Below are 22,931 nucleotides of genomic sequence, written 5' to 3'. Positions count from 1 at the left end.
ATTCAAAGCAACAGGAAGGAAAAGGCTAACCCTGGAAGTGGGTGGGTTCTGGCAGATAAATGGGACTATCAGCAATTTAATGAATGACAGGAAACACCATGAGTTTGGGGGGAGGCACATAACCCAAAACTCTCTCTCAAGTATTACACAGTAAGCCCCAGCTCACAGATTACAGCCTGTGTTAGCCCTATGAACTTGAAAAACTACTTTCTTGGAGATGTGCTTAGGCTCTTTCACTCACTATGTATTAACAGATAGTATACAGAAAGTAACTCTAGGGTTAAAGTATTTAAATAGGGTTCACTGGCTGAGAATGTAGCTCAATGGCATGTGAAGCCCTGGGTTCAATCACCAGTACCAAACAATGAACTTACTAAAATAAGATGTGAAGGGATATTTTCTTCTTCCTCTTAGGGGGTTCTGTAGAGGGAGATTGAATCTATGTAACTGGACAATGGGTCTTAACTCTAATTTGTTTGAAGAAAGATTCTTAAATTGTAGACTTTAAGGAATCATGGCAAGAAACAAGCTGCTCAAAAATGTACCATTGGGGGTGGGGCTGGGATTGTGGCTCAGCGGTAGAGCGCTCACTTAGCACAGGCGGGACCCGGGTTCGATTCTCAGCACTACATAAAAATAAAGGCATTGTGTTGTGTCCATCTTCAAAAAAAAAAAAGTATGGTCGTACAAAGAGGTCTTCAGCTTGACCATGAGGTACAAAAGTTTATATTTAGAAGTTTATCAAGTAATAATAAGAAGTTTGGGGGCTGGGCGCTGTGACCCACACCTGTAATACCAATATTTTGGGAGGCTGAGTGGGAGGCTGGCAGGGGGATCTCAAGTTGAAAGCCAGCCTCAGCAATGGCGAAGCATTAAGCAACTCAGTGAGACCCTGTCTCTAAATAAAACACAAAACAGGGGCTGGGGATGTGGCTCAGTGGTTGAGTGCCCCTGAATTCAATCCCCAGTACCCAAAAAAAAAAAAAAAAAAGTTTGGGGAGGGTGCAGGGTTGGGGGAGTAGAGAGGGTAGAATGAAAAAAAAGCCCTAATAATAGTTTCCAGAGCCACACCATGAGGACAGCAGGATATCAGAGCAGGTGAAGAGAAGTGAGGTGGTGTCATCATACAGAAGAAGGAATAGAATTTCTATGACAGAAAGACAAGGAACAGGCCCATATCACAAGTCAGAGAATGGCAGGGTGGAAATTTCTATTATCACTGCAGCTTTATGTACAGGGAGGTTTAGTAGCTATTTAGTTTCAACTAGTAGTCACTCAGGTAGATCAGGACTCAAAATTAGGAAAGGATCATTCTTTGCTAAAAGAAAAAAAAAATGGGAAGAGAGTAAAGATGTCAAGATTGAAAATGAAAAGGGGGGCTATAAGTGCATTGCAAAATGTTTAGTAATAATTTAAAATGTGAACTGACACAGTCATTACTTAGAGACACTAAATATATGGTGAAATCAAGCAAACTAAAGTTGACCACTGCTACTATTTTTCTTTTTAAAATTATCTTAAATTTACTTTATTTTTTTATTCCAGATTTGGTTAACATTGCATTTTTTTTAAAGTGCTCTCAACTACTGCTATTATTAATCCTAAGTAATCCCCAGTTTCTCTTCATTAAAGAAACGTACTAAAGGGGATTAAAATATGCACAGATCCGAAGAACATGAGTTTTCTTTGGAGACATTAGTTCTTCCTTTTTATTCTGACTGGTGGCAATAGCATTAGAAATTTTAAATGTCACGTGGTAAGAATGCGATTACCAAGATCCCTTTCCCATTTTAATCTTATAAGGAACAGAAAAACTTGCTCTATTCTGTGTCTTTAAGACTTTGTTTCAGCACTCTCTGTAGTGATTTATAGGTCTGGTGTAGAAGAGGTAGTCATGTGTCCTATGAATGGAAGATACTACCAGTTGAAAACTAAATAATAATAGGAATGCATTTACTTTTTTCTTTTTATATAACCATAACACAGTGAATAAGGTTATGTTTCCCAGTTATTTGGTACCCTTTACCACAAATATAGAACAAACAGAACAATAATTTCCTGTCTGAAAAACAAACTGTTCTTAGTACGGGGTGAGATGCAAATAATGTAATTAAATGAGAATTGTTAACAATGGTAAAAGTTAGGAAACTTTATTACTACTAGTTAAGCCTCTCTTCTAAAAATATACAAATTAAAAAATGTCAATCTATTTTGAGCCTTGAATAAATTCAAGTTAGATTTAAAAGGCTTGAATTCAATCTCTCATATGGCAAATGCTTTTAAAGTACTTAGTAGGTTCTAGATACCTGGGATGCAGTGCTGGGCAAGATTAAATAGTAGCCCTACATTCAGCGTGTGTGTGTATGTGTGCGTGTGCACGTGCAAGTAGACATAAAATAGGAAAGTCCCTATAATCTATGATGTTTATCACATAAACATAAATTCTCCTATTATCTAGTTCAGAAAACCAAAAAAGAAAAAAACACAAAGTATGATTCAGTTTTATAAAAATGTATTAGATAACATTTATGTGAGAGGCTCTATGAAAAAGAAGGAAAGGAAAATGGTATTCCAGGGTTGGACATGATGGTGCACGCCTGTGATCCCAATGACACCAGAGACTGAGGTAAGAGGATTCCAAGTTTGAGGCCAGTCTTGGCAACTTAGTGATACCCTTTCTCATGATAAAATAAAAAGTCTGGTAATGCAGTTCAGTGGCAAATCTCCTCTGGGTTTAATTCCCAGTACTATTAAAATTTTTTAAAAAAAGTATTCCAAACAAAGGGAACAGTTGAAGCAAGGCAATAGAAAAATGAAAGTGAATAATTTGGTCTAGAGGTTAGACTACAGCTGGTAGACGGCAGGAAATGAGACCAGGATCAGGCCAGTCTGTAAATACCTGAATACAATGCCTTTAAATTTAAATTCTGTAGGCAGCAAGGATCCACAAGAAGTTTTAAAAGAGAGAAAAAAATGACAAAATTGAATTGATACTAATGATAGCTAGGATACAAAAATCAAGTCTACAAAGCTAGAAAGTATCAGTTAGGAAGTTATATCTACTGACCAGTAAAAGGGCAATTTGGATCTAAACTCAAATATAGGAGAGGGAAAGTATATTTAAGGAGTATTTTAAAGGTAGAACTGACAGGTTGTGGCACCTGATTAGATATAGGGAGTAAAAAGAGAGAAGACATTTTTAAGTACTTATGTTGGATAGTTGGATAGTTGAGAACACAGGCAAAACAAACGGTCTTTCAGGGAAATATGTTGTGATTGCAATATGGGGCATTTAGGTACGTATGTCAAAAAGACACCTGCATATATTATTCTAGGGATAGGAGGGGGAAAAAATCAAATATGGGTGTTAACCACATGTTGAAACCAATGGGATGGAATAGATTACTTAAACAGGATGAGCGAATAGGTTAAGATAAGACTGGGCTAAGAACGAAGTCCTAGGGGATATCTGTTTATGTTATTATTCATTCAGCTAACACACTCAGTACATACTAAGTAACAGTGCAATATGCTAGGTATAAACACAGAGGTACCTAAGAGGATCAATTAAAATAAATGTCTACTCAGACAGCAACAGATTATGTGCACATGAAGGCAACACGATGGACCTCAAAGACACAGAAAGTCCAAAAAGAAACAACGGGCTATATAAGATTTACAAGAACACATACAAACAAACAAACAAAAATGTATAAGCACAGCTGCTTGTGAAAGAGGTGAATGGGAATAGAGATGGAGGATAGAAAATTTAAAAAAATACACACACACACACACACACAGGAAAATGAGTATTATTTTGGCTTCTATCCTCTAAGGTTTTGAAAGTCTAAAGGGTATGAGACAACATTATTACAATATAGTTATGAAAACTGCTGTGATAGATTTTGAACAGTAAACGAGGGGAATCATAGGAAAGGACATTTTATATGGTCACAGAAGGTGCCAAATTTAAGAGGCATGTGGAAGAAAAAAAGTGGTCTGAGAAGGAACAAGACTAGAATATCACCAAAACCAAGGAAACAGAAGTTTAGAAAGTTAAGATGGACAGCCAGGCATGGTAGCACAGGCCTGTAATTCTAGCGACTCAGGAGGATGAGGGAGGAGGGTCATAAGTTCAAGGCTAGCCTGGGCAACCTAGTGAAAGCTTATATCAAAATTAAAAAATGAAAACAAAAGCAAACAAACAGTAAAATGGTCAACAGTGTCAAATGCTTGAACACAGGTTATGTAATCTAATGAAAAAGAGTCCTTAGAGGCTCAGGGTATAGATCAGTGGTAGAACCCTTGCCTAGCATTCACCAGATGCCAGGTTCAATCCCTAGCACTGTATTTAACAAAAAAAAAAGGAAAAGAAAAAAAGCCACTAGAGGTTACTTGTAACTTCAAAAGGTGAATTTTCAGTAGAATAGTAAAAGACAAACAAGTGATGAGGGACAAGAAAATGGAGGCAGAGTACAAATGACATTTAAATATTTGAGTGTGAAGAGAAGAGATAATTTGGTAGCTCAGAATGAAGGCAAGCTTGAAAGAAATCTTAAAAAAAAAAAAAAAAAAAAAAAAANAAATTACATATAAGAGGTTGTGAGGGGAATGGGAAAATAAACAAGGAGAAATATGAATTACAGTGGATGGGGTAGAGAGAGAAGATGGGAGGGGAGGGAGGGGGGATGGTAGAGGATAGGAAAGGTAGCAGAATACAACAGTTACTAATAGGGCATTATGTAAAAATGTGGATGTGTAACTGATGTGATTCTGCAATCTGTATTTGGGGTAAAATTGGGAGTTCATAACCAACTTGAATCTAATGTATGAAATATGATATGTCAAGAGCTTTATAATGTTTTGAACAACCAATAAAAAAAAAATTAAAAAAAAAAAAGAAGAAGAAGAAAAAAAAAAAGAATAGACTTCTGGGCTGGGGATATATAGCTCAGTGGTAGAACACTTGCCTAGCATGTGTGAGGTCCTGAGTTCAATATTCAGTACTGAGGGGGAAAAAAAAATCAAAATAGAGACTTCCAAATTTAATAATAACATAACTGAATATTCATATCTACTAATTAATTTAGCATTTATGAACAAACGGCATGCTAGGTATTGGGTTAGATATAGAAACTTTTTGATGTAATGCATCTTAGAACTCAATGGCTGATGTTTGTTTTCTGAGGAAGAAAATATGTTTTTTGTTGTTGTTAAGTGATGGAATATTATGAGATACACAGAAGAAATTGAAGGTGGGAAAAACGCGTTAAAGGGTCGTAGAGGTTCTCCTCCTATAGTAACTAAATCTCATGAAAATCTAAACATGTAATGGCTTGTGCACATATTGTCCAGTTTTATTTAGTTTTGAGTCCATGACCCATGAAAGAATCTGCTTTGGAAGAATCACTTTAGTTATTAAGCTATACAAAAGCAGAATTTGGAAATCAATGAGCAAATCTTTGGGGGAAAAACTGGGATATAGAGGCAAGAAGCTCTTGCTTCCCTTGGCATGATATACTATCTCACTCCCTTAATTATATTGTAAAATTAATACAGATTTACTTGAGAAGTTACTTTAAATTACCTAGTTTAAAATTAAATGTTTTCCCCAACTCCTTGCCATTCCACTGCTTATCCTATATAAGATTTTTAACTATTGTAGATAAAGCTGAAGTCCTTTCTGACCACAACCCAATCTATCCTTTCTCTCTCAGTTTTAGTAGGATGGGTGTTTCCTTCCAGGGCATTTAAACAACAGGCATACATTTAGATGTGTTTGTATAAAAGCTAATTACATAGACAATGATATTCTTCAAAAAGTTTTCTGCAGCTGGGTTTACTTATTGTCTTGGAAATATAAATCAGTTACACAGCATTTTTTTCCTCTTTAAAATTACATATTACATAGTAAGCATGTACCAGTTTATGTAGTCATACTTTAGGTTGTTTACAGTTTTCCAATAATGTATTAAACAATGATGCAATGAACATCTTTCAGTGTTAATGAGAGAATATTTTGTGGAAGGGACATATTTCTGTCTTTCTAAGGAAGTGATTTTCCATATAATAAAACTGCCAATTCATTCTGTAAATGCCTTATTTCTATAAACATTTTAGCAAGCATACAAGATGGTTTCTTCCTATCTCCCAAATTATTCCTACTGAACTGACACACTAAATGACAGATCATGGGTTTTGGTTTAGAAGCAACCTCTTTATCTTCCTTTGCTTGTTGTCTCTTTTAGGTGCAACTAGAAATAACCTCTGATTAATCCCAAATCACAAGGCAAACACATGTAAGGAAGACACAATAAGAGGAAGACAGAATAACAGGAATAAGCTGTTTCCCTTTTTTATTTGTTTTACTTTCAGGCTGAATAAATGCAATGAAATTTCTCACTGCTGTAATCTTTTCTGAAGCTCTTCCCTAACTGCTGGAGAACTGTGTGTTCTCTAAATAAGTACCACTTTACAAGCTGAATTCCCCTTATCTTTCCTCCAAGGCATAAAAACAATGAAAACAAAAAGCCACATATACAAAAACAGACCCCACAGGAAGATGTCAGCTAAATGAGAAATTTGCTTATTCTTCTGGCACCTTCACTCTTGAACCCCCCTAAATGCTACAACTTATAATATGAATGAAGATACATGAGAAAAAGTTGTATAGTAAGTAGCTGATACCAGACAATTATTTTTAAGAGCTAGCTGATACAGATGAGTTTCAATGTTTTTATGAATGGAGCAAAAATGCTTAATCACTCAAGAATGCAGTGTGCTAGTTAGGCGTGGTGGCACATGTTTGTAATCCCAGCAATTTGGGAGGCTGAGGAAGAAGGACTGATTGCAAGTTCCAGGCCAGCCTGGGCAACTTAGTAGTGAGACTCAAAAATAAAAAGGGCTGGGGATGTAGCTAAGTGATAGCATGCCCCTGGACTCAAACCCCAGTACTGTATTAAAAACAAAAACAAAACAACAACAACAAAAAAAACAAACGAACAAAAAAACCAGGCTTCTTTTCATGATACCCAATTTATAAATGACCTGCATATATGAACAGTTTTTCCTGCTTATTTTGGCTCTTCTGCTAGAGTACCCACCACTGACCTGGTACTTCTCTCTCACCAACTTCATGCCCTTTCCAGAGAAGATCATTTTGGGAGCTCCTTCTATTCTCAGGGAACCAAGCCAAGGGGAAGGAAGGAGAGGCTTTGTGAGACATATTTCTGCCTTTACCAGCTGCAATTCGATACTTTTTTGTTTTCTATGCACACTGTTTTAAAACTTACTTTTTTTTTCACCTTGAAGAGTGTTCCATATTACACATAAAGATCTTATTTTCATTTACTTATTTCTTTTTTCTTTCTTCTTCTTCTTCTTTTTTTTTTTTTTTGCAGTGTGGAAGCTTGGAGTGCTCTATCACCTAACATCATCCCCAGTCCTTTTTTTTATTTTTTATTTTGAGACAGGGTCTTACTACATTACTGAGGCTGGCCTCAAACTTAAGATCTTCCTGCCTCATTCTTACAGTTGCTGAGATTACAGGGGTGAGCTACTATGCCTGGCTATCTCTAGATAGAAATCTCTATCAAAAGAGTTTTCTATTGTACAATCATACCATAATTTCATTGACCGGAACTCTACCAAGAGATACTGATGTTGTTTCTAGCACTTTGTTTCTATGAATAATGCTGCAATTAATAGTGCCTTATTCACATACTTTATTGTACAGGCTTAAGAACATATGTGGCATAAATTTCTAGAAGTGAAATTACTTCTAGATAGATGCCTGTTTAATCTGATAAATATTGCCAAATTTTCCTTACTGAATTTATGTACTAGTGCCAGTTTCTCTTCCCCTTTAAGGTTTGTAAAGGAACATACATTTATCTTTTATAGTCAGATCCTATGGTTAATTTAGCTGAAGAGAAACAATAAGAGAGGTAAATAGGGAGCCTACATCCTGGGAACAAATTTTTACCCCTCACTTCAGATAGAGCCCTAATATCCAGAGTATACAAAGAACTCAAAAAATTAGACAATAAGAGAACAAACAACCCAATCAACAAATGGGCCAAGGACCTGAACAGACACTTCTCAGAGGAGGACATACAATCAATCAACAAGTACATGAAAAAATGCTCACCATCTCTAGCAGTCAGAGAAATGCAAATCAAAACCACCCTAAGATACCATCTCACTCCAGTAAGATTGGCAGCCATTATGAAGTCAAACAACAACAAGTGCTGGCGAGGATGTGGGGAAAAGGGTACACTTGTACATTGCTGGTGGGACTGCAAATTGGTGCAGCCAATTTGGAAAGCAGTATGGAGATTTCTTGGAAAGCTGGGAATGGAGCCACCATTTGACCCAGCTATTCCCCTTCTTGGTCTATTCCCTAAAGACCTAAAAAGAGCATGCTACAGGGACACTGCTACATCGATGTTCATAGCAGCACAATTCACAATAGCAAGACTGTGGAACCAACCTAGATGCCCTTCAATAGACGAATGGATAAAAAAAATGTGGCATTTATACACAATGGAGTATTACTCTGCATTAAAAAATGACAAAATCATAGAATTTGCAGGGAAATGGATGGCATTAGAGCAGATTATGCTAAGTGAAGCTAGCCAATCCCTAAAAAACAAATGCCAGATGTCTTCTTTGATATAAGGAGAGTAACTAAGAACAGAGTAGGGACGAAGAGCATGAGAAGAAGATTAACATTGAACAGAGATGAGAGGTGGGAGGGAGGGGGAGAGAAAAGGGAAATTGCATGGAAATGGAAGGAGACCCTCAGAGTTATACGGAAGAACATGCAGGGGGAAATGAGGGGAAAGGGAAAGATAATACAAGGGGGAGAAATGAAGGTCAGTAGAGGGGGTAGAGAGAGAAGAGGGGAGGGGAGGGGAGGGGAGCGGGGATAGTAGAGGATAGGAAAGGTAGCAGAACACGACAGTCACTAGTATGGCAATATGTAAATCAATGGATGTGTAATTGATGTGATTCTGCAATCTGTATATGGGCTAAAAATGGGAGTTCATAACCCACTTGAGGCAAAGTGTGAAAGATGATATATCAAGAACTATGTAATGTTTTGAACAACCAACAATAAAAAAAAAATAAAATAAAATAAAAAATAGGAAGATTTGATGATGGAAAAAAAAAAGACATCTACTTCTCAAGAGAATTCAACAAGAAGATATCACACAGGGAATCAAAGTGTACACTGTAGAGAGCTATACAAAATTCTAGCTCCTCTTAAGGAATAAACTTTTATTTTTTTATTTTTATTTATTTATTTTTAGAGAGAGAGAGAGAGAGAATTTTAATATTTATTTTTTAGTTTTCGGCGGACACACATCTTTGTTTGTATGTGGTGCTGAGGATCGAACCCGGGACGCACGCATGCCAGGCGAGCGCGCTACCGCCTGAGCCACATCCCCAGCCCAAGGAATAAACTTTTAGAAGAGCTTCTTACTTCATAGCTAAGGAAAATTCTTTTGGAATTTTATAAGGAACACATTTAAATAAATCTTGTTTCTAATTTTAGGATTTGGCAAAATGAAACAAAGTGAAATCTAGATACTACACAAAAGCAATTCAGAAAATTAAAGTTTGCATTTTAGACCAGTGTTTTTCAAACTGTGGGTCATAACCCATTAGTGAATCATGATACCATAGTTAGTGGGGTCACAATAGCATTTAAAGGAAAATAAAGTAAAATAAAGTACAATAAAAAGGAAAATATTATTCCATAATGTAGTACCATATAAGTTTTACAGTATAGTAAAATATAAAGTTTATAAATTTTAGTAAATTTTAGTTTTATCTGGATTGTGACAAAAAATAAAATGTATTTTTTTTTTTTTTTTTTGAAACTCGGGAATCGAACCGAGGGCTTTGCAAATAAATGCAAGGCAAACACTTTGCCATTGAGCTACATCGCAGCCCAGTAAAAAGTATTTCTGTCCGAAAGACATTCTTTTGATTCTGGGATAAAATAGTATATTTATTAAAACATTTTTCTTCCTCTGAGCTCTGTGATCTTTTTATTGTATAGTTTTGGAATTTAGGTTGGTTTTTCTGAAAAAGACAATTGAGCTACTTCAGGAAGATTGGAAAGGAATACTAACAGTGTTAGAAACAATAAAAAAAGGAATAATTGAACTATAATTTGATTAACTCTAATATCTTTCCCTACAAAGTAAATAATACATAGCTAAAATATATTTTTAGGAAGATATATATGTATGTACATATATAATTCTTATAATTGAGATTCAACAATATTTATTTTGTGACTAGAGACATTATGTCATTAAAAGTTCTTCATATACATCATATTTTAAAGTAGTTACATAATATTCTACCATGTAAATTTATCACCTAATTCATGTAACCATTAACTAAGAGTTTACTTTTTATATAGAACAACATAACTGTTATTGTGGCTGTTTGGGGATACTGGAAATATTACAATTAGGAAAATAATTTAGCTACTGAACTCTACTCAGCAAAATGTTAAAAACTGCAGAATTCTAGTTTCTAAAAATCGGAAAAAAAGCTAGAAAAGCTCTATTTTATCTCAGAGAAGGTCAATAAGAAAAGATGATAAGGCTGTCTTTTAGATAATATTTCAGACACAAAGGAATGACATAAAAATCATTACTGTTCAACAGATACAGAAAAAGCATAACAAAAATCCAATATCCATTCCTGATTTAAAAATCTAAGCATACTAAAAATAGAAGGGAATTTCCTCAACCTGTTAAAGAGTATTTGTAGAAAACCTGTAGTTAACATTTTACTTCATGAAAAAAGACTGAACATTTCCCTTCTGATACCATTAACAAGACAAAGATACCTCCCATTACTTCTATTTTACAATGTACTGTACGTTCTAGCCAATATAATAAGACCATAAAAATAAACAAAAGGCATCTGGATTAGAAATAAATAAATAAAACTGCCCTTGTTTGCAGATATGTTTGCAGAAAATCCAATGGAATTATTTAGAAACTATTAGAACTAAAAGGTGAATTTGAAAACGTTTCAGGATACAAGACCAATACACACAAAAAAAATCAATTCTACTTGCATAACAGCAATATTTAATCAGAAATTTAAAAATTTAAACCATTCATAATATCATAAAAATAAAAATACTTATGGATTCATCTAAGAAAAGATAAAGATATGAGACACCTATTAGTTAAAAACTACCAAATACTTCTGAGAAAATAAAGGAAAACTTAAATAAATGGTGATATATACCAAATTTATGGAATGGGGAACACAGTATGGATAGGTTACTATTTCTCCCCAAATAGATCTACAGAATCAGTGCAATCCCAATCAAAATGCCAACAGCATTTTGGAGAAATTGACAAGCTGATTCTAAAATTCATAGAGAAATGCAAAGGATCATAAATAAGTAAAACAACTTTCAAAAAAACCCCACAAATTGGAGGACTAATACTACCTAATTTTAAGCTTTACTATAAGGCCACAGTAATCAACACAGTATGGTAATGGCATCAAGGTAGACAGATAAATAAAACAGAGAGTTCAGAGATAAACCCACAGATATACAAATAACTGTAACAAAACTGCAAAGGCCATTCTACAGTGTGAGGATAGTCTTTTCAACAAATGGTGTGAGAACAACTGGATACCCATACACATACACAAAAATGTAAAAAAATTTCTGTTTCATATTTTTTAATCATATAAAGAAATTAACAGAAGTTACATCACAGACCTCCATGTAAAACTTAAAACCGTAAGGGATAAAAAAATAGGAAACTTTTCTGATCCTGGTTTAGGCATATTTCTTGGTTATAACCCTAAAAACAAAAGTCCACAAATAAAAAATGAATAACTTTTAGCTGGGAGTGGTGGCATATACCTGGAGTCCTACACTACTGGAGAATCTGAGGTGAAAGAATCACTGATGTGCACAAGTTTGAGACCAATCTGAGCAATATAGTGAGACCCACCCCACCCCACCATGTCAAAAAATTTAAAAAACTGCTCTTCAAAAGATAGTTACAGCTGGGCATGGTGGCACATACCTATAATCCCTCTATCTATCTATATATTTATCTGCCTGCATACACACACACACACACACACACACACACATTTATATATATGGCTGGATTTTTGTTTAAAATTTATTAGTTGTTTTAAGTGAAAAAAATATTTTTTCAACATAATGTTTGTGGAATGGCTAAATCAAGCTAACATATATGTGTAACATCATATACTTATTTTTTGTAGAGAGAATCTTTAAAATCTATTCTCTTTAGTAATTTTCAACTGTAAAATATAGTGTGGTGGTACATGCCTGTAATCCCAGCTACTTAGAAGGCTGAGGCAGGAAGATCACAAGTTTGAGGCCAGCTTTGGCAACTTAACGAGACCCTGTCTCAAAATAAAAAATAACAAGGGTAGGGGGCATAGCTCAGTGCTGAAGCTATGTTCAATACCCAGTACCCCCACAAAGTATATATTATTATTAATTATTGTGGTTAAGTATCTAAAGTATAAAAAAATATATAGTTGAGAGAATGAAATAGACCACAGGCTGGGAGAAAGTATTTTCAAGGTATGTATCTGATAAAAGACTTGCATCCAGATATATAAGGAACTCTCAAAATTTATTAATGAGAGAGAAATTCAATTTTAAAAAATATGGGCAAAAGATGTGAACAAATACTTCACTCCCAAAAAAAGATGACAAATAAACACTGAAAAGATAATATCATTAGTCAACAGAGAAAAGGAAAGTAAAATTGAATATTACACATCTAAATGGCTAAAATTAAAAAGACTGGCCATGCTAAGTGTTGATAAGGATGGGGAGTAACTGGAACTCTTATACATGCTGTGGAATAAAAGATGGTACAATCACTTTGGAAAATGATTCCACAGTTTCTTAAAACATTAAACATACACCTATTTAGTACATTCCATTCATAGGTATTTATCCAAAAGAAGTAAAAGCATATGTCCATACAAAGCTTTATATATGAATGTTCATAGTACCTTTATTTGTAATAGCATGAAACTGGAAACAATGCAAATGCTCAACAGATGGAGAGATAAAACAAACTGTGATACACACATAGACATACAAAATGTAACACTATTCAGTAATAAAAAAATTAATCATTAATACACACAACAACATTGGTGAATTGAATCTCAAAATAATTATGTGGTGCTAAAGTAGCTCTTCTCCCCAAAAGTGCATTTTGTGTGATTCTGTTTATATAAAATCCCAGCTGGGTGTGGTGGAACACACCTGTAATTCCAGCACTTTCGGAGGCTAGGCAGGAGGATTGCAAGTTAAAGGCCAGCCTCCAATTTAGCAAGGCCAAAGCAATTTGGCAAGACCTTGTCTCAAAAAATAAAAAGGGCTGGGGATGTGGCTCAGTAGTTAAGCACCTTTGGGTTTAATCCCTGCTACCGTCCTCCCAACAAAAAATTCTAGAAAATGTAAACCATTATCTAGTGGCAGTGAGCAGTGATTTGGGAGCAGGGGTGGGACGGAATGAGAAAGGTTAGGCAAGAGGGGTTACAAAGGAGCACAAGGAACAATTGTGGGGTGATGGATATGTGTTACCTTGATTGTGGCAATGTTTTCAGGGAATACACACATCAAAACATTGATTTATATATATCAAACATATGCAGTTTATTGTATATCAATTATACCTCAATAAAGTTGTTTAAAAAACAAATATAATAAGGTGCTAAATCAAACAATAGAAAAATAAACCCAAAAATCATTTGGAAAAAAAAAATCAGTTCTGCTAAAAAGGCTTCTAAATTACCCCTGTATTTCCTGTTTTCTTTATAAAAAAGAAAGGGGACTATAACATAACATTTGTTCCATGCCCCATAGTATACCCTTAATGGTTGCTGCCTGTATCAAAACATATGCTTTTGGTTGCTGGGATGGGGATGGAACAATTTGAAATCATTAATTCCACAAAGAAAAACAAGCTTAAGTACAAACACTACCAATAACAACAAACATTTAATTGAAAAGTAAAAACTCTTTCTTATAAAGCATAATATTTTATTAGTATTGCTTACTTTACCAAATATACCTTTGTTTCTAAAGGGATGGACTTTGAAAACTTATGTTCCAATAATAATTAAGAGTAAACAAGTAGTGAGCACCTATTTAGTATTTGCTCTCATTTAATCATCAGAGTAACCATACCATTTTACATAAAAAGCTCAGGGGATAAAATAACTTGTCTAAGATCACACAATAATTAAGTGGCAGAACACAATCTTAGGTCTGCCTGACTTGAAAGTGTATGCTTTAACAGCTACATTTCATTAAATATTCTGGTTGATAGTTTTGTAGAATAGATTTCATAGGGGGACTCAGAGTAGTAATAAAAAATTATCAACCAATCTAACAATAAAAACACATTAAAATATGCCCACAAATATTTGGCCACCGATTAGTTAATTGTTTCATAATAAAGATTATGAATGGGAATCTAAAGACTTCATCATTCAATATTTACTTATTAAAGTTCTGTTTGTTTCCTAATCTCAGTTTTATACTAGGTAGAAACTGGGACTTCTATTAGTTAAAGCTTATGTTTATATGATCTTTATAAAAGATTTATACTACCCATCCCAATCCTAAAAGCATTTCCTAAAATCCATCTATTAAAATGGAATCATTTTCAATCAAATAATTGTTAGATCGAGGCTTATGGGTGCAAAAGAACGCTGGAGGCTTGAGTATATTTAAGACAATCATTCAGATTTCTCATTAAGCAAGCTAATATGTGATTTTTTAAAAAATGCTCTTATTCTTTGGATGTGAGGTGTCCCCCAAAAGCTTATGTGTGAGAAGAAGGTGTGAAGGAGAAATGACTGGGTTATAATCAGTAAATTAATCCCCCATGAGATTAACTGAGTCATGACTCAGGAGGCAGGGGGTGTGTGGCTGGAGGCAGTGGTTCATTGGGGGCATTGCTTTGGGGTATATATTTTTTGTATTTGGAGAGTGGATTCTCTCTCTGCTTTCTGATCACCATGTGAGCTGCTTCCTTCTGCCATACACTTTGACCACGATGTTCAGCCTCACCTTGAGCCCCAAGAAATAAATGGAGCTGGCCTTCTATGGACTTAGATCTCTCAAACTGTAAGCCCTCAAACACTCTTTTCCTCCTTTAAAATTGTTCTGGTTGGGCCTTTTAGTCCCAGCAGAGAAAAAGCTGACTAAAACAAATGCAAATACTCTTTGACAGGCTTATTAGTATATGCAATATATGATGGCTGTTAAATTCTATTTTATCTTCCTCATTTCAGACCAGCCTTTAAAATAACCTACTTACATAATAGGTACAAGGCTATGTATTTTTCTCCTTCTTCTTTTTTTTTTTTTCTATTTCGAGGTACTGGAGATTGAACCTACTGGTACTCTGTCACTGAGCAGCCCATTTTACTTTTTATTTTGAGACTCTTCTCGTTAAGTTGTCCACTTGAGATCCTACTTATTCTGGCTCTTGAGTCACTGGGATTACAGACATGCCCAGTTTGTATCTGCAATATTTTTGAGCCACATCACCTTCTATGATAACTTTTACTTTGTTCTATATATTCTATATGTAGTGTCATAATGTCCTTATTATTGTTTCAACAATATTTTCAGCAAAAGTCAATTACATATTGTCTCAACAGATGTATATGTACATTTAGACTTTTAATTTTTAATCCTTGTTTTCTTAAAAAACAAAACAAGACAACTCCTAATAGGTAAACTTATAGTGACGTATTACATAGTCCCATACTCCAGACATATTCTAACTTTGTCATGTCTACATTTTGCCTGTAAATCTTCTTGCTTGGGGAATTTTATAATGGCCTTTGGCCAAAACCCACAGAGTTTTGTTGTAAGCTTTAAAAGAGTTATACTTGTTTTATGATAGAGGCATCACTAGAAAGGAATTCAAGACTCCTTAAGTTAATTCTACACTAAAGTTGTAATACCTTACCATTTATCATATGTATAAGAAGTTTAAAGAATGCTTTAAAATAAAATGGTACCTATAAACACAGGGTATATTTTATTTGGTCACAACTTGATCTAGCTTTGTATCAGATCTAAGATGTGCAGATGTAATATATAATATACCCAATGTGGATGATTTAAAAATAAAAGTATTTGATCTAACTTTTAATAGCAGTCAAATCTATTTTCCAGTTTGTTTTTTTTTTTTAATTTTTTGTACCGAGGATTGAACCCAGGGGACCTGAACCACTAAGCCACATCCTCAGCCCTTTTTATTTTTTTTATTTTGAGACAGGGTCTCACTAAATTGTTTAAGGCCTCGTTAAATTGCTGAGACTCGTTTTGAACTTACAATCTTCCTGCCTCAGCGTCCTGCGTCACTGGGATTACAGATGTATACCGCCATGCCCAGCTTATTTTCCAGATTTTAAAAGTGGCTTTTAAGGTTCCCTGGTCATTCTCTGTAGCAGTCGAACCACTCTGGGAATCTGTTTTCTAGATTTGCTTGGAATTAATGAACTGAGGCTTTCTCTGAGACAGTTCATGAGCAATGTAATTTACTTTCATTGTATAGGGGATTCCTCTAGTGTTCTCACTTATGAAAATAAAGTGGCAAATGGAAGACTTCTGTATTTTTCTCTGACATGATTGATGCCTTCTAAAACAGAAAGTCACTTTCATACAAAGCTCAATTGGGACTGAATACAGTATAAATGGTCTCTGTAATAACTGAACTTCAAATATAGGAGAGGCTGAATATTACATTATTTTCTATTAGCTGCCTTGGTTCTAAGCCAAATATGCCCTGGCTGTAACCGAAGAGTAAGAAGGCTTTTGGGGAAAAAAAGAACATAACTTGGGGACTCTAGAAGGGTGTAGCTGCAATCTGGTTCTTTGCAGAAATATTGGAAATAAGAATAATGCTCTTGGGCTGGGGATGTGGCTCAAGTGTCGTGCTCGCCTGGCATGCGTGCGGCCCGGGTTCGATCCTCAGCACCACACACAAACAAAGATGTTGTGTCCGCCGAAAACTAAAAAAATAAATATTAAAATTCTCTCTCTCTCTCTCTCCCCCCCCCTCTTAAAAAAAAAAAAAAGAATAATGCTCTTTTACAGTCCTAACTTTATAGGTAGGATCCATTTGAAAACTTTATAACGTATCCCTAAAGAAACTTTACTATTTATTGAGAAGCAATGGTTAGCCTATATGATTTTGTTCAGAGATACAAGGCAGAATAAATTTTATGTCCAGAAAGATAAAGAAAAGAAACAAAAATGAACAAGACTGCCCCCCTGACCCCACCTTACTGAAAGCAAAACAGAAAGGAAAAACCTCTCTTAACTATTTGGGATAAAGATCAAAGCCTTTCCAATATACTAAACATGAATTAAGAACTAATATTAAAAAGAAGAAATTTAGTAAGATGACATATTAGTACAAAAAAGTCCAGTAGGCATTTACTGTTAAGCAAAAGCTGTAAGGCAGTTAAAATCTTAAAACATTACAGCACCAAACCAAGCAAATTAAAACAAAACTACTCCACAAATAAAGTTAGATTTCATTCTAACTTTAAGAATCTGGTATGGCAGTTATTTTCTCAAAGGATGAAGGCAGCTTTAACCCCAGCTGCTGACAATTTTATCTAACAATAGATTGTTTAAAGATGTGTCACTTCTGGTGCTGCTATTCATTTCACCTAAACTGCATAGAGGTAAAGCCTCAGTATAACTTTATCACCTATAGACCATATGCAGACTAAAGACAACATTTGTGAATGATTCTAAATGGTATCTTATATCAAAATGTTCCCTTAATTATAGTTCTTGATTCTGTAGCTGCCTCTCCAACTTGTCAGAAGCTGCCTATAGTAACTAAAATTGGATTCATGAAGAAAAAATGTATTTTAGGAAAACATGTGCAACAAGCACCTAAGTTTCTGTTAACATTAAAACCAGAAGGCAGTATTTTGTAGAGCACATAAGAACAGTTTAAAATTTAGGAATTCACAACATTCACTTTGAATTATCATGGAAGTCTTTAAAAGCAACAGATCATGATGGCACAATAATTTTATTTGTTTAACAAATATTTGAGGCTGGGAATGTAGCTTAGTGGCAGACATGTGCTTATTACCATATGCAAAGTCCTAGGTTAAATACCCAGCACCTATATAACAACAACAAGATATTTACTGAGCACCTATATGCCAGGTACTGTGCTCAGTGCTAGGGATATACGTTAGTAAAATGGACATATAAAGCACTATAGGTTTGTACAGTTTCTAAAGCTGAGAGAGTGATTATATTGGTCAAACTATAAAAGTGAAAATAAGGTCATCCTCTAATTTTCCCATTATGGGTCTCTCTCCCAACCCTCTCCCCTGCCCATTATAAGGGAATTAAGGCAGGAAAGATCAGGAGAAAGAAGTGAGAATAACAATAATAGAGGCAAGGATTAGGAAAGAACTCAAACTTTCCTTAATCCTTTTTTCTTTTCTCTTCCTTGATCAGATAAACATGGGACAAGAGATGGGAAGGTGTGTGGTTTAAGCAGGTTAGGACTACTGGTAAAACTAAGATTGGGTTTTGAGACATGACATATAGTTTTCAGGAAAGAAAGAAATCACCAAGGGTGAAAAAAAAAAAAAAAAGGAAGGATGTGAATATGGCAGAAATGAGTCACCAACTGGAGTGAATGTTTATATATTTACACATGTTGGCAGGGAAGTCATTAAAAAAGTAGGAACTGTTCAGGACACACTAGAGACATAGATGTCTGGCAGTCACTGACTGCTCCAATGACTTGGGGTACATGACATACACTGAGAGGATATAAATAAATGGATAAGAATAAATACTACACTGTTGAGTATTTGTAATATCATGCAAACTGTAAAGTGTTAAATACCAATACTAATTATTAATCATTTATGCTACTTATTTATTTATTTGTTTTGGTGGTCCATGAGACTGATCCCAGAGTCTCACATATGTTAGGCATGTTCTACAACTGAACTCCAACCCTAGCCCTAACCATTTATTCTTATTACAGACAAGGAAATTTTGCTCCAGACATACTGAATAACTTGATCAAAGTCACATAGCTATGCTTAATGGCATGACAGACAAAAACTCAGGCAATGAACTTTAATATATGTGATTAGGCATGTATTAAAGCCATAAACATGTGATCCCCAGGGAAACCATGAGACATACTCTACTCCTTCTCCCCTACAATATCAGAAGGACATGCCTTACGTACTCTGGTGAAATGAACAACTGAAGATCACTTATCACATTTACAAATCTACAAGGGAAAGCAAAAATTAATAGTTTTAGTGACTTGAGGTATACCTAATTAGAAATATCAGTCCTTTTTAGTCAGCCTTAAAAGATATAAATTAGGGGTTGGGGTTGTAGCTCAGTGGCAGAGTGCTCACCTAGCATGTGTGAGGTACTGGGTTTGATTCTCAGCACTGCATACAAATAAATAAAAATAAAGATACACTGACAACTTAAAAAAATTTAAAAAATATAAACTAGGGCTGGGGTTGTGGCTCAGAGGTATAGTGCTCACTTAGCATGCGTAAGGCACTGGGTTTGATCCTCAGCACCACATAAAAATTAAAATATATATATATAAACTAATGTCACTCCAATTTACAGAAATAACAGGTTTAGATTTTATTATTTATCACAATTACAACCTCAGCGTGATCCAAGAAAAGACTACCCAATTATGACCAAAGAAACACACATAAATCAGTGTGGAAAGGGGAAAAAAGAGAAAAAAACCTGAAGAGATGAGTTTTGTATGAACTCAATTGAACTGTGACTGTTAGCTACTTAGAAAATCACTGACTCTCTTATTAGCCTTCAACCATGGCAATGGAAGAATGATCTTTGTTGCTAAAAAAACAATAAAAAACTTATGAACACTCATGAAATATCAATATGTTCCTTCTATTCAATAAAGAGCTAGGAAAATTTTGAGAAGTACAGTAGAGCACTTCATAAACATTAAATCAATTTTAAGATGCATATCAATTTAATCTTTTATATAAAAATTCCCTTGATTAATAAGTTGCATTTTGCAGGGACTAATGTTTCTTTAGCATGCTCAAGTCTCACCTTTGGCTAGTTCCCCTAGCCTTTTGGGGGAACATCTTCTGTCTACCACTCATACAGATATACCCTGAAGGTTGTCTTCTGCTGTCCAAATATGCTTGCAAGACTCAACGGGAAATATACTTTCAAAAGTGTAAAGAACTCATGACATTTGAAAGGGATTATGCCCTCTTTTTTTTTTTTTTTTTAATTGTAGATGGACACAATACCTTTATTTTGTTTATTTGTTTTTTTAAGTGGTGCTGAGGATCAAACCTAGAGCCTCATATGTGCTAGGCAAACGCTCCACTACAGAGCCACAACCCCAGCACGCCCTTGTATTTTTTAAACAGACTTTACAGAGAGTTTCCACATACCTTCTTATCCTCACTAACGTATGACTTCCCCAGTCCCTTGCATTTTAACAGATACCAAATACTTCAAAGTAAGAATTCTTGGGTGAGGGGAATGGCTCAGTGAAAGAGTGCTAGCTAGCCTAGCATGTGCAAGGTCCAGGGTTCAATCCTCAATATCACAAGGAAAAAGAAAAAAATCAGAAGTCTTAATCTGGGGCCCAAGGAAGCCATACATGTCTGCATGGGGTCTTTGATATCCCAAATATTATATCCTGAAATCTGGAATATGGATATATGTTAGAGTCTGTAAACAAGTCAAAATAACACCTGGCATTTTGCCAGGGGAATGTTAGAGTTGTAAACAAGTCTGGATGGTGCCTGGCAAAATGCCAGAGGGAGTGGTTTGAGAAGTAACTGCTGTATCTAGTTTATGTTAATTAGATAAGCTGTGTGGAATGTATAAATACCACTCCTGTCCTACAATAAACGGCTTCCACTCCTGCTGTATCAACGTACACAAGTTATTTGTCACCCCCCGGTTATTTTGCTGCAGCCGGACTGCGGCAGATATATATACTTTTCAGGAAGCAGATTTCATCAAATTCTCAAAGAGTTCAAAAACAACTAAGGTGCACTAAACTAAAAGAATGAAGTTCAAGGTCTAGAAACCAGGTAGACACCAAAGGAATTATTTTGAGGGTGTGAAGACTTCTGCAGATGTGCAGCCTATAGAAAGTGTCAATATGTCCCCCATTCAACTTTACGGAGGACGACAGCAATACCCTAGTTATATAAATTCCAACCAATGAAATGACTTTCAAAACATGATGACCTCTCTTTTTCCTTTTAACATACCTTTAATGCTTCTATAACAAGGTCCCTTGCTTCAAGCTCTCCTTCAAGAATACTGAAGAGTGTCAAGAGTTCAGGCTTGCTGAGTTTTTCCAGATTCATCCTGAAAGCCTAAAACAATGACAACAATCAGCCAATCTCCACAGGACAGTTAATCCGATACAATTAAAGGGGAAAAAAAAGGGAGATAGAGAAAAGAGCAACAATTACAGTACAAAATGTTTTGAGAAAAGAAATGGTCACAATTAAATAGAAACATAAGAGCTTTCTGATTTTAATCTCATATTGAGAAAAAATTAAACTCACTTCAAATCACTGATTTCATTATAAAGATATATTTTTTATCTTTTTTTCTCCAGGCATATTTATAACCTAAGTCTCAAAAAGAATTAGTAACCAATTTTTGCTCATGCTTGTAATCCCAGCTACTAGGGAGGCTGAGGCAGGAGGATCTCAAGTTTGAGGCCAGCCTGAGCAGCTTGGTGAGACCCTGTCTCAAAATAAAAAGGAATGGGGATGTAGCTCAGTTGAGAGGTCACTGGGCACAATACCCAGTATCCTCCCTCCCTCTCCCTCTCTCATAAACACACACAAAAGGTTTGGGGATGTAGCTCAGTGGTAGAGTGCTTGTGTACCATGTGTGAGTCCTGGGGTTAGACCCAGAAAAGATCCCCAAGTATTAGGTTTATAACCAAATTCCAAAACTATATATAAAATATTCTGACATCTGTCTGTAATTGGTTGAAATGAAATCTGAGTAAAGATAATTTTTGATGAAAGTATGGGAATGACTTTTCTTTTAAATTGTTTATTTTCACAGAGAACAACTATTACAATGTTTATATTTCATGTAGTAAAACATACAAATGTAACTAGATGCAAACACACTTTTAAATGACTTCTTAAAATATATTAAACATCTTAATTGGCTAGACTACTACAAACTTTATTTCACTTATTTAAGTTAACACTTCCACAAGAATTTGCATCTTTTGAAATGTTAAATGACAAATAATATGGCAAGATTTCAGTCCTTTTTGCAACACTAATTTCTCATAAACACTTATGGACAGAGATTAGTCTGCTATACATTCTCTGATGGGTCTTCTGATCAGTGTATATGGTAAGATAACATTATATAACTCCAAGGTAGAGCAAATATGATTTTTCTCTCCTACTTTTTGCTTCCAAATTACCACTTTCATATAGTTTTCTTTAAAGTCAATCACAACATCACTAACTCACAAACATTCCAGTAATTCTTTACTCTTATTAAATTTGAAGGGGGCACACAAGAGTTACTGATTCCATCAGGGCTACTATGTGAAAGTGAAGGAAAAATGGGCAAAATGCAGACTTCAATGTGTTATTAGATTGTGTTTCAGAACATGCTGTACAAATATTTTACCACATAGCAAATTATCCTCAATGGAACCTCGGCTCTAACTGCTTACTTTCCAACTACTGAATTGCAGCAACTAATGATGCTCACTTTAGTACTGGAGACGTGTCTTATAACAGTTATTGTGAAACTGAAAAAAAAAAAAAAAAAAAAA

At 35.0% G+C, this 22,931-nt stretch overlaps 1 protein-coding gene across 2 annotated transcripts in view; it reads right to left on the bottom strand.

Moving 5' to 3' along the window:
• Cttnbp2nl (CTTNBP2 N-terminal like) overlaps positions 1–22,931 on the bottom strand; it is a 56,091-nt gene that overhangs the window by 17,887 nt on the left and 15,273 nt on the right. For both annotated transcript variants that reach the window (XM_015502182.2, XM_048814522.1), the window contains exon 3: positions 21,379–21,486. In XM_015502182.2, coding sequence (XP_015357668.1) covers positions 21,379–21,477 — 99 coding nt within the window. In that variant the 5' untranslated portion in view covers positions 21,478–21,486. The remainder of the gene's footprint in view (positions 1–21,378; positions 21,487–22,931) is intronic.

The sequence above is a fragment of the Marmota marmota genome, unplaced genomic scaffold (assembly GCF_001458135.2).
Source record: "Marmota marmota marmota unplaced genomic scaffold, marMar, whole genome shotgun sequence".
NCBI classification, from domain to species: domain Eukaryota; kingdom Metazoa; phylum Chordata; class Mammalia; order Rodentia; family Sciuridae; genus Marmota; species Marmota marmota.
The sequence above is the reverse complement of the archived record's forward strand: the minus strand, read 5'-3'. Positions and strand labels throughout refer to the sequence as shown.